This window comes from Hippocampus guttulatus, chromosome 15 (assembly GCF_054856545.1).
Source record: "Hippocampus guttulatus isolate MCC_2025c chromosome 15, RoL_Hgut_1.0, whole genome shotgun sequence".
Lineage (NCBI taxonomy): Eukaryota > Metazoa > Chordata > Actinopteri > Syngnathiformes > Syngnathidae > Hippocampus > Hippocampus guttulatus.
The window spans coordinates 6,464,458-6,478,034 of record NC_141275.1 but is presented as its reverse complement, the minus strand read 5'-3'; the positions used below and the strand labels follow the sequence as shown (position 1 = coordinate 6,478,034).

The 13,577-nt window shown below is 41.0% G+C and overlaps 1 protein-coding gene across 1 annotated transcript; it reads left to right on the top strand.

Annotated features, from left to right (window-relative positions):
• The first annotated feature begins 232 nt into the window (after positions 1–232).
• Positions 233–12,451, top strand: flrt1a (fibronectin leucine rich transmembrane protein 1a). Its single transcript, XM_086131960.1, has 2 exons — positions 233–462; positions 8,195–12,451. The coding sequence occupies exon 2, from the start codon at positions 8,283–8,285 to the stop codon at positions 10,326–10,328; it is 2,046 nt and encodes a 681-aa protein (XP_085988086.1). The 5' UTR covers positions 233–462; positions 8,195–8,282; the 3' UTR covers positions 10,329–12,451.
• Positions 12,452–13,577: the final 1,126 nt, after the last annotated feature.

Here is a 13,577-nt window from a genome sequence, read left to right as displayed (position 1 = left end):
CTAAATCATGTAATCCCCACCCACCCCAAAAAAATAAAGACCTAAGAACTACTTTGCCGTATGTGACATGTGCAATATAGCGCACTTGACAGGCGATGGCCTGCAGAAAGATCAGTAATGCCATTACAGTTTAATTCCGGAATGTGACATTTTGACACTTGATTTACATTGACGGTCAACTGTGATCCCCTTGTGATTTTATCTGCCATCACTTTCTCTACAGAGCGCCCATCTGAAACCAGCGGCAGCATCTCATTGACATAAAAACGGAAAATAAAAAGACTCCAGAGAGCTTCTGCGGCTGATAGTGGCAACACACATCCAAACAACACCTCGTGTATCACACTTTATGGACGACGTGTCGACAGGAGCTGGAGAAGATACAGCTGGCACACTTTAAAGAATCGCTTGTGGGGAGGAGCGGTGGGTGGCAAATGTAGAGCAAATGGCACCGAAAGAAAGGTATGGCTGTTTTTTTTCTCTCTCAAAATTATGTTAATTGCTTGTAATGTTGGAGCAGATTTTACATTCAAATATTTATGTCCTTACATTATTGCGAATCTAAAAATGGGATTCCGGATTTTATGAACCCATTTAGTGAAAATTGGCTGTCCACATTTAGTTGTACAAAGTACTTGCATGCACCTTAAATACAGATGCAGTGGTACCTCTACTTACGAACTCTACTTCTCTACTTGGTTCTGGAAGAAATTTCTTAGCTACAACATTTTGTAAGTAGAGACGCGTTTTCCATGTAAATGTCCTAATCCGTTCCAAGCCTCCCCCCCCCCCAAAAAAAAATTAGGATGTTTTCTAAACCATAAAAATGCATCAAAATATGTAACAAATACATGTTACAATTAGATTATTGCACAATAAATGAGAGTTGTGCATAATGTAAAAAAACAAAGAAAATGATGGTCATTTAACTTTTAACTGCGTCCTCATCGTTTTTTGCCCTCTTTTATTCATGTTCTCTCTCAGAAGTGTTTTTTGCCTGGTGTTTTGTCAAGAACTGATCCAAGGACGTTTGCTTTTGTCGGCTTTTAGCAATCCTTCGAAAATGTCTAAGGCAAACATCAGCATAGTGAGCGATCGCCGGACTGGTGAACACTTTTTCTGGATGATTAACATTTACGTAAAATTGTCAGAATGCCTCATGGCCTGAGGAGCGAATGACGAGAACGTTGCATCGACTCATCTCTCTCCATCTACACACATTGACACATACGGTAAGAGGTCCCTTTTAGCCAATGGGATGCCAGGAAGATGCTAGGTAATAGCCAATGGCAGAGCAGCTATAAGTATGTTGCATTCAGGAAACTCGGAGCGGCGACTATCTGCCCATACTGTAATATTACCTTTTCATATCTTGAAATTTCTTTCGTAACAAGAGGCAATATTTTCTTGCCGAGGTGTTTCGTAATGTGAATATTTCATAGGAAGAGACGTTCGAAAGTAGAGGTACCACTCTAGTGTTCAGATTTTTTTTTTTTTTTTTGGACAGAGTGAGATTCATGCAACAATATTTTTGTTATGGTGAGTGTATTTTGTAATTCTCCTTGTGTAAGGTATGCAAAATATGGTGACTAAAATACTGCCGCTGTCAATCAATATGATGCAAGATACAACCACCATGGGAATCGAATTAGAGATTTCCACAAGAGAGGGTTCATATTTTCAAGTTACTTAATTATTATGAACTAAATTGTATCAGAGTGTTACTCATTTTCAGCCACCCTGCAATATTTTTGGTTGTTTTACAAAAAGAGGGGGAAAAGAGGAAATACATTTGCAACAGGAAAATTGTGATTGTAATCAAGCTGTAAAGAGAACGCTTTCATTCAACCAGATGGCGAGAGTCGTGAATGTCGTTCGACGATAAGCTTTTGGAAATCTCCGAGATCATCGAGTATTCATAGTGCTGATGCAGTACATGGTGTTCTTTGTGCTGTGACGCAACAAAAAAACAACAACGGGTCTGTTTTCATGCCAAAGTGAACACAACAAATGCCCTCAGGGCAATATTCTTGCTCTGAGAAAGAAATACAATCATTGAATGTTGGAAGATGACTGTAGCAACACTGTTTAGACCTCATACGTTTAGTTTTCTTCTTTTTTTTTTCTTTCCTTTTTTTTTTGAAGAGAGAATTCTCTTACATTGTTGATGTGTCTAAAAACAGCAGGTGTGGTTTTGAGCAGGTCCGGAACCTTATTTTGAAGGTTTTCCAGCTGTTTTTTTTTCGGCACGTCACACAAGTGTCACGTAGCAAGGTGGTGGTGGACCCCAAAAAGCAGGCAGGAGGGAGGAGCAGGGTGTATTTGAAGAATTGTATTTAAAACAAAGAAAACTAAATCCAAAACAAACGAAGTCCAAAACCCATGACTAAAGCTAAAACATAACAATGAACTAAACATAACAGAAACACACATGACAGTAGCAAAAAGCAACAGCAACACACATGACAGTAGCAAGAAGCAACATTGACCCGACCCTGAGTGTTTGGGCTGGGAGTCCTTTTAAAGCCCTAATTAGTTATGACCAACAGGTGTGCAGCTGCCGGGGGAGCCCTACAGTGCCACCTGTTGGTCCCTAAACCAAATCATGACAACAAGGAAGTGTGACACTTCTGACGAAGGCTGAAGTGACAGCTGAAACTGTCCGCAAAGGAAAAATAATTCTGTCTTCAACTTGAAAAATAACGTTTTTTTCCAAATAATAAAAATTTGAAATTAGTGCAGCAGACTAACATCAAGCTTGCATTGAACTAAACTGTGTCCCGTGATAACTGGACTTGTTAATCTATTTTTATCCGTCAATTATTTGATCACACTCTCCTGATCTTATTCGAATGTAATTCATCTTGTGGGGGGTGAAAGTGAGGTGATATGATTTCATAAATAAAAGTGTGCTACAAAAGCTGTGTGTTTTGAGTGCTTAGCAACCGTGCGAGGCAGATTTAAGATTAGCAAATAGAAAACGATGTTGAAAATAGCAAATAGAAGTTGCACGGATGAAATTCGATATCGTAGAAGGCCCCATGCTGTGAAGTCACTGCCATACTTGTGATTATCTTTTCTGAGCCCAAAAGGTAACTTATATGTTTATTAATCTATTGCTCTCTCCGCCGCAGCGCTCCTAAATTGTGCTAAGATAATGTTCGGGTCCCCATGAACCCAAACTGCATACAGACAGTGGTTATCTTGAAAAATAAAAATAAAAATCAGTCTCGCGCGCAGAACTCAAGCTTCTGCAAATGTACTTGAATTAGATTTATTGATTTAATGACTCTGCTATTAATTTTCCAAGTCACATTACTGCTGTCGTTTCCGTTTGGATCACATTTGATTAGACAGAAGGAGATTGTAACTGAATGTTATTTGCCAGCATTTATTGTTTCAGCCTCTGAAGAGGAGCCATTTGTTCTCCTTAAGATTTCAGTTTGGAAGATTTAGAGGCTGTCTAAAATGGCATCAGCCAAATGTTGCTTTTAGAAAGAGTTGACATCGAGAAAGATCTCTTTGTAGACATAAAACAAACAAGGAAATTATGCAAGGAAATGAAGCACAAAAACGGTTTTGACTGTTCCCAAATTAAATCCAAGTGATAAGTAAATTGAACAAAAAAAAAAGACATGGTGAAGAGACATGGGTGCTTTGTATATTTATGGACCAAAAAAAAAAGTGTATTGTTGGATGTATCATCACTCCCATCGGCTAAGTACTCTTTCATCTCAAAATTTGATGAGTTTGTTGATAAACCACAATTAGAAAAGATACAAATGCCCAAATCGAATAGAATAGCCTTAACTTAAAAGTATTGTTTTCTTTTATCTTCATATTTACATAATCTTGACGCACGATAACCACAACCTTGTCTTGACGGGAGAAGACACCGTACCACAGCATTTACTTAAAATAGAGCGTTTTTTTTTTTTTTTACCGTCTTCAGAATAAACAATTTCCTCTAATTTATGTTAGCACCAACAGCACATACGAGCCAAATGAGCTCCGGATGTAGACTTAGAAGGGGGGTGATCAAAGAGTGAAATATGATCCCTGGCAGGAGTGACACATCTAAAGTTTATTTGCAGGCTTGTCTGCCAAGCTTGCATGCATATGACGCCGATGGGGGCTGAGCAAGAAGATCCTCCATTCTGTAATCTCAAGGCTAGTGACCAAACTGGCATTTTCTGAAGGTGCACGAATACCTTATTAATATTTAAAGCACGAGCATGTAGTTATTTTACTTTATTGCCATAACCATGGCAACCCCAGATCCCTGACTTTTGTGGTCTATAATATGGGCGGACCATCCAAGATGCCTCTTTGTGTCGTTCATATTTGTCCTGAAATTGTTGTTCTCAATCGTGCTAATCCAATCCCTCCACCCATAATCCCACGAGCTAACAAGCTAACAAACGTGATGAGCGCACGCTGAAGCCATGTGGAAGCATCCTCGCCTTTTGGATTGCGTTTACATGTAGTGCAGTTTGAGTAAAATCCTCTCCCACTCCCACGCAATGTCAGATTAGTTCTCCTCATTGTACGCATTTTTCTGCAGCGCAGCATGTCCCTTTTGAGGGATTTACCTGTAATCTGCCCGTCTCGGGGAAGAAAAACCGAGCCGCAAGAATTTAGGGGTAGCAGCAGTCGGGAAAACATAGAAGGCGACTGGTGGCGCTACTGACGGCACAAGTTACAGGAGAATTCAGTTAAAGAATGTTGCAGTGCTCTTCAACTAAAAATCAAGTCACTTAAGGGCTCTCGGAGCTGCGCACTCACCAATGAGACCCCCCCCCCCCCCACACACACACACACACACTTTCCCCAAAACACAAAGCTGCGCTCATGTAGAGCGTTTAGTTCCCCTTTAATACAGAGAATGGTAAAACTGTTCAGGCACAGAATGAACACACAACTCCTAATATTTGAATGTAATGAATGAAAATGAAGACTTTCATCATGCTTCAGGGGAGAAAAACAGTCGTTCTCATTTATGCCTTGTTTTTCTGCCGATTTAAAGCCATTTTCTACCCTCCAAGTACAGTCCATGATTGCAAAACAGCTACGCTATTATAAGAAGAAAAAACATACCCACGTGCACACAAACCAAATGAATAGGCCACACTCTTGGCTTTTTAATGTTTCCCCAACTCACATCCCTTGATTTATTTCTGTCATCACCTACACTGTCATGTTTTCTGTCCTCCTTTCCCCATGTACAATCTGTCCATCAACAAGAAAATACATAAACATTGCATGTAAGATAAGCTGCGGGCTTGCTATTATCTTTTCCCTGCCGTCAGTAAATTGGATCTCCTGACCCCTCTTGTCATCTAAAATCTCATTCTGTCTCTCTATGGGGGGTCTTCGTGGTGAATAGGATTCAAAGGTCCTCACTCAAAGCTTCTTTCGCTCACTCTCTCCACTTTTTTGCCTTTTTACTAATTTGTAAATTGATCCAGTCTTGGGTTGCAGTACTAGGTTGGGGAGGGGGGGGGGGGTCGTTCTGTGTCCTGTATTCTCCCTGAGGCGACTGTCTGTCTGCTGAGCATATTACCCCACATCCCGGGCTGCTTTGCTCCTCATGTGCACGGAGCTGAAATGTAGACAGAAACTGGATATGCACATTGTCCACATATGGGTCAGTGTCCACAAATTCATCATGCATGGTCAGTCAATCACTCAAGTGCATTTGAACCACAAACATCCAAATACCGTACAAAGCCGCAATCACAAAGAGTTGCCACGTGCATTCCCAGCAACATTGTCAAATGTAAGAGGTCAAATATAGATGCAAAAAAGAGTCATTCTATATTTTTTTGCAACACATAATCCGAGAATCACTGGTCAGTTTTGAGTCTTACCCCTTCTTTTTGAAATACTGCTATATCCCACAATGGCTTTCTGAGCAATTCTTTTTTGGGCTTTGCTTTTTGGACCATTTTTTTTCTCTTTTATGGAATTTCTTTTCTGTTTGGAATAAGTTTGTTTTTCCAAATACATAATTTTTTTAAATGACAGGAAGAGATATTAAAAAAATTAGAAAATTCCAAAAAAAACAGAATAAAAATATTTCATAAAACAGGAAAATAAATTCAGCGAAATATACAAACTGAAAAGAAATTCCAAAAAACAAAGCCCAAAATAAACAAAAAAAATTAGATTACGTAAAATTGCGGATTAGGTAAATATCTAGTGTGTGTGTGTGTGTGTGTGTGTGTGTGTGTGTGTGTGTGTGTGTGTGTGTGTGTGTGTTTTTGGGGGGGTTTTCCCTGTTGGTCATGTACGCCGATGTATGTACCCCACTTAAAATGTCTTGAGTATTTTAATGTAAATTCCCAAGAGAGCTGACATTCCTTTGGCCAATTACCGTACTGTTCTTACACCCTCGAGAATACGATAATCTACATGAGCGCTGACTGGCTCTGTTAGATCACTCGGATTTATGAAGGAATCAATACGACAACGTGAGTGTGTCTGATGCTGTGTGGGCCATAAAGGTCTGACGAAAGACACTGGTTGTTGACGAGTCTAAAGGGCTCAAGTTGTCATTGTCCCTGTGTTGTTCTACAGCAGTTTTCAAAGCACTGCATCGAAACTGAATTATGGCAAAATCGTGCTCACAGGTACGATTGTGCAGTCTAGATAGGCACACTGACTGCAAGTAATGATTGTGCATAATCATACCATTAGATATGAGCAACAGACTACTCTATGTGGTTCAAAGAGCGGCAACAGCACTCCTCCTCACAAGAAGAGGGCTCAGGTACCTTTAAAGTCTGTGGTAGAGTGTCAGAAGAAAAATAAAATGGAAAATCATGACCACTTTTGAGGACCTAAAATAGGAATTGGCAAAGAGGTTTCATTTGTAACCATCTCATCATAAGACACTTTCAAAAGCAACAGCTGCATCTTAAAAGTAATCCGGCAATTATATTAACGTACACTGTTCAATCGTATATGTAGTTGTTTGGTTAAGCAATAATAACACTTCTCAGTATGGTGAAGTGCAATTTTTTTTCCCACCACTTACGGGTAAATCTTCATTGAACTAGTGAAGTGTGTGTGTGTGTGTGTCTCTCTCTCGCTTTCTCTTTTTAAAATTTTTTTTTTTTTACTTTCGACTCCTATGAGAATGTAATTTATTTTAAGTTCCGCCCATGCAGGATATCCACGTTCACTTCGACATTACATTGTACAGCTGAAATATTTAATTATGCATACTTTTTAAATGTGACACTTCATTATGTAGACTTTTTTTTTCAATCAGAAATAGCCTTCGGCTCACCTAAATGATGAAATTAAACTCTTGTGCATTGTCTTCCTTTTTAGATAATGAAAAGTGCCTTGAGCTCTGTCTGGCTAATGGAACCATCTGCTAGCAACTCCTGGAGACTCTCAAGTTCTCTTAAATAATTTAGAGTATTCTTAAGTCTTTATATCTATCAACGTGGGGAACGTAATTCTAAATGTAGAACTGAATTTGTCAATTTGAGTTTTAAGACTTTGCTGTTCTCTCCGCTTTGCACATTCAGTGGAATAGAAAATACAAGGGGGGAGTCCAATTCTGTCATGATTACTTAAGTCAAAAAGGCCATTTGCAGTAAGTTTTAATTTGATGGTCTGGCTTTGTTCCAGGACCTGTCTTGCCTTGAGTGTACACAGAGAGCCTTGGTCAGGGAAAGTTACATAAGGAAAAACAACAACACTGACATGACAATGATTAGGTCTGATACAGCGTGGAAGAGTGGAGGTGGAGTGGAGGAAGAATACTGCGGCATTTAAAGGAAACCGAAACTAACGGAATATAAAAATGACGTGACAATGAATTATCCAATTCAATATCGGAAGGTAACACCTTGTTTGTTAGATGATATACAATAGCAAGCCTGACAGCTAAACTCCGATTTTATGACTGCAGAGGTGGCCTTCTGAAAAATGATTATTAACTGTGCTCTTATCTTTGTTTACTTTGCTATTAATCCTTGGCACAATGATGATGGAACTCCGCCACAGACGATTTGTTCACACGACAGATGTTTGATGAAATGAACAATGGTGTTTTTCGTACAAAATGTTTGTCACTAGTTTATATGTTTCACATGTAGTTTTGATTCCAGGTGACAACAAGTCAGTATTTATTTATATTTTCCATCGTTGCTAACTGTAATTTCCCTTTATCTTATAGGTCACTGGATTCCACCTCACTGCAGCAGTTTGAGGCTTAAAAAAAAAAAAAAAAGACCACAACATCAACAATCCCTTTACTCACCGTCATGGCAACTTCTGGTGTCGTTAAATTGGAGGCAGGACTGCCATTGCTTTTTCTTTGTTTGACAATGGCCGTGTGTGTGCTTGAGTTCACCGCGGCCACGATACAAGGATACATTGGCGAAAAAGACGCCATTTGCCCATCTGTGTGTAGATGCGATGAAGACTTTATCTACTGCAATGATCGTGGCCTGAGCTCCATCCCCTCACTGCCTGCTTCCGCATCGGTCCTTTACCTTCAAAACAACCAGATAAATAACCCAGGCCTTCCGACTTCCCTGGAACGCCAGCTCACTGTACGTGTCGTCTACCTCTATGATAACGAACTGGATGAATTCCCCGTGCACTTGCCACCATCTGTCCGTGAGCTGCATTTGCAAGACAATAACATCCGCACCATTCCTCGTACTGCTCTGGCACGGATGCCCCTTCTGGAGAAGCTGCACTTGGACGACAACTCTATTTCCACCGTCAGCATTGAGGATCAGGCTTTTGCCGACAACCCGCGATTGCGCCTGCTTTTCCTTTCCCGGAATCACCTATCCAGCATTCCCTCAGGTTTGCCTGCCTCGCTGGAAGAACTCCGTCTGGACGACAACCGGATCTCCACCATCCCGACACATGCCTTCCGTGGTCTGAGCTCGCTGAGATGTCTTGTTTTGGATGGGAATCTTTTGGCAAATCAGCGCATCGCCGATGACACATTCTCACGTCTCTCCAACCTGACAGAGTTGTCCTTAGTCCGTAACTCCCTCCAGACCCCGCCTGTCAACCTTCCTAAAGCCCATCTCCAGCGCCTCTCGCTGCAGGAGAATGCCCTGATTCACATGCCCCGAGGTTCTTTGGATGGCATGCGCAGGCTACAAAGACTGGACCTCTCTGGAAATAACCTAACAACTCTGCCGCGGGGACTGTTCAAAGACCTGGATAACTTAGGTCAACTACTGGTGCGAGGTAATCCTTGGCACTGTGGCTGTAACCTACGTTGGCTATATGATTGGTTACATGCCCGTGGGAACTCAATCACAGTGAGAGGTCTCACTTGCCATGGGCCTGAAAGGGTTCGTGAAATGGCCTTGAAAGATCTGGCTACTGAGATGGAGGAATGTGAAGTGGTGAGGTCAACTGGGACTAAAGACAGAGCAGGTCTCGGTGGAGGAGAGGCTTCTACCACCAACACACCTCCCCAGGGGTCCCTCTTCACCCTCCGGTCAAAGCGACCTGGTTTGGGACTTCCTGACTCTGGCTTGGACTACACTCTCAGCAGCAGTGGTGTCGGAAAGAGTTTGGCTCTCAATGTTAAGCCCCTCTCTCATAATAGTGTCCGTGTTACCTGGAGTGTAGCACAGCCAAGTTCGTCCTTCAGGCTCAGTTGGCTCCGACTAGGTATCGGTAATGCCATGGGCTCAATCACCGAGACGTTGGTCCGGGGCGATCGCCGGGAATATCTGCTGACCTCCTTGCAACCACGCTCAAGCTACATCATCTGCATGGTGCCCATGCCTGCCAGTTCGGAGAATAAAGAGGGGATTCCAGGAGAAGCTGACGCCGATGAAGCTCAGGTGTGCGCAAAAGCTGAAACGTCTGATCCGAGTCCATTGGAGGAAGACGAAGATGATAATTCGCTGCCTTTGACTGTGCTGCCTCTGACGGGGATTATTGGTGGAGCGACTGCAATTGTATCTTTGGCACTTATTTTTGCCATCTTTTGCTGGTATGGTCACAGGAGTGGTCACTTGTGTTCTCGAGACCATTACACTCGCAAAAGCTCCCGCAAAAGCAAGAATTATGATGACTACATTGAGTCGGGAACCAAGAAGGACAATACCATATTAGAGATCCGCGGTCCCGGGTTACAGATGACACCAATGGCAGCTTGCAAGCCAATGCAGCCCAAACCCCTACAAGAGGATTACATCATTCATACCATATTCCCATCGAATGGCACTGGCCTCTACAAAGGTGCCAATCACATGTCCAATGCAAGGCAAAGCACCAACAGGGGTTATAGAGAAGGAGGAATCCCAGATATAGACTACAGTTACACATGATGTACTGCACCAGATCCTGACCACAGAATCATTGGCAAACTCTCTCAGATGCACAATATTCCTCCACGTGACAACTTCAGAAGCACCCTTCTGTGCCTTTGACTTCTGGTCTCCCATTCCATATTACCTGTGGTTTTCTGCACTAGGAAATACAGTATAGGATTATCCGGACCTGAAACTGTGCGAGAACAATTCACTGCAGAGAGCAGACATACTATCCTTTGTGTAACACAGTGGACCATTTCTTGACATCATAGTAATGGCCCATGTATGTTTTAATTGTGTATGCTCCCTCTCTGTGACATGTAAGCAAAGAATGTATCACACTGTGGAAAGATTGGGATGATAGTGGAGACTGACTTATTCGTTTCTCAAACAGCAGCCGCTATCAAAATGGAAGTTACGTTCAAGAGACATTTCCCATTTTCAACTCCTTTTTGTGCATCAGTTAGAGTTATAAGATTTGATCAAATCATTGTTCCAAAAGCCTCAATTCTATCGTTGTGCCCGACCAGCTATCCAGGGAAAGGGCTTTGTAAAGCTGTGAATTGTTCTAATTCAAAAAAAGAAAGAACCACTTGTCTTAAAGTTAATCTTGTCATTACCTTGTTCAGTTTTGGGTAGGTTGGAGATCTTTCTGTCACTGGTCAACCTTGGTCAAATCGCAGATCGTTCATAATCAAGCGTCACTGTCTTGCACTAATGTCATGGAATGACACATTAGTGTGTAGATAATTACATTTGGTATTGATTGGCTTGTGTGTTCTTTGTTTCTAAACTCTTGATTTTTTGATATGCCATGTTGCATAGCTTCTTATTCATGTTATTTTTTTGTGTGTTTTTTCACTGAAATGTTTTTTTAAAACTGTACACCCTCACATTTGTCACTATCTATGAAAACCACTTTTGAGAGTGAATTATTTTATCTAAAGAGAAACACAAGTCTCCGGGTTTCTACAGTATAGTGTATGTAATTTTTACACCTCCAAGGCATCAACTTCAATTAGGCATTTGGGGAATTCTGCTGTTTACACTTCACCTGTAGACATCCATATTCTGAAAGTAACAAATTTACTTCGGGGGGGCTTCTCATAAGCTTCCTGTAGGAGACAAATCGCGGGGGGGGGTGAGGCATCGCATTGGATTTACAGCCACGAGCAAGCAAGTGGATAAACGGGTGGAGTCGTTCAAGGAGGGTGTGATAAGCAAGGTTTATTGGTGTTTGTTTTTGGGAGGGTAAAAGACTCGATTTGACATTTTTATGACCGAGTGGCACTTAAAATGTATTAGCACTTAGGAAAGAAGGGGAATAAATGTAATGAGAGATACGATGGCGGGTAAAGTTACTTCTCCAGGCACTGACAAAGACACAAAATTGATAGCTTTGTCATGATGAAGTTCACCCATGCATCAATATGTTTGTCATTCACAAATTGCTGTGAATTGGGCCTCGGGCTTAACGTTGTTTACTACCATGTTACTTTCCAAGGGGAAACCAATTGTGCTTCCTTGATTGTTTGTCTACCACAGCTTTACTGTGGACTCCGACAACATGTCAGAGCAATTTATCATTCTACTTGCACCCAAAAGCTAGAAATAGCAATTCACTGGCCTGGATCGTTCTATTGAAAAGAATGTTGATATTCCTTCATTTCGAAATGAGAAATGTGCGTACTAATGGATTTACTGTTTAGCGGGGGCTGCCATTGATTCAGTCTGAAATTGTTTATGGTGTAAAGAAGAAAAACGCCACACCAACTGTGGGGAGTTTCAGCTACATTCACACGATAGGGCAACTCTTCCGATGGCTGTATTGGTCAATATGAGAAAGAGAGTTATTGAAAAACATGTACAGAACATTCAGAGGGAGAGATTCTATCATGCCATTGAATAGATTAAAAAATAACGATTGATTACCTCCAACAGTTGATCAAAGAAATGCCCATCCCTAATACATACCTTTGCATCATTTGTATAAATATAACCATACCCACGGTCACACCATTTCTTTTCTCTGAATTTGTAGAAGGTAAAGGGTGCCATAAATTTGCATAAAATGTCGATGTGAAATCAAATGGATTTGTGTGACAGCAGATGGTATCAATAAAGGTTTTCTAATCTTTTGTTCTTACTCAACATTGTCATTTCACATGATGCCTACGACGACACGACTTCTGGAAATGAAAAAATATATATCACTATTCGTGGATGCATTTTTACAAAAGTACAAACGAAGTGCAATGAACCCGCGGCAACCACAAACGTGGGAGGTTTTTAAACGGCGCTGAGTAGAGATCATTTTGTCTGTATGAGAAGTGTGAGACTCCTCACTTCAAGTGAAGAACTCAAATTGAGACATTGTTGGGGGACTTTGAGGGCGAGTTGGACGTTTCACCATCATTTGGTAACTTGAACACGGATGGAAAATAATTGTGCTAAGTCAGCAAATACAAATGAAGTTATTTGTACAAATACTCACCGTTGTGTTATGAGGGGCAAATCCCAATCGAATCAATTACAAATCCTCAAAAACTTTTGATGTTTTGTATAATGCAAAAAAAATACAATGATTTGTAAATCCTTTTTAACCTATATTCAATTGAAAACAAAACCATGATGTTTAATGTTCAAACTCATCAACTTTGTCAGGTGTTTTTTTTGGTTTGTTTCATTTTTTTTTTTTTTTTTGTTTGTTTGTTTTTTTTTTTTTAATATTCACTCATTTTGAATTTGATGCCTGCAATATGTTCCAAAAAAGCTGGGACAGAGACATGCTTTCACTTTGAAATGCATTTAGGAACTAAGGCCACCAATGCCGAAGCATTCTTGCTTGATGTTTAAACTTCAGTTTCTCAACAACCGGTTTTCACATTTCGCTCTTTCAATGCATTGCACATTATCAGTGGGATACAGGTTTGGACTGCTGGCAGGTCTTTTACTACGAAGCCATCCTGTTATAACACGCACAAAGTGTGGCTTTGTATTCGGCTTGATGTTGCGTGGATAGCGGCATACATTGCTCCAAAACCTCTGCGTACCTTTCGGCATTAATGGCCATGAGGACACTATGTCCAGTGTCTCCTGAAACAGTTTTAAAAGTGTACCCATCCGATCACAACACACCTTTCCATTTTGTGTCAGTCCAGCAAAGCCAGCGACGTTTCCGAGTGTTGTTGGTATATGGCTTTCGCTTTGCATGGAAGAGTTTTTCAATTTCATTTTGTAAATGTGGCGGCAAACTTTGTCAAT

Coding starts and splice junctions, on each gene's coding strand:
- flrt1a (XM_086131960.1), top strand. CDS start 8,283: ATGGCAACTTCTGGTGTCGTTAAATTGGAGGCAGGACTGCCATTGCTT.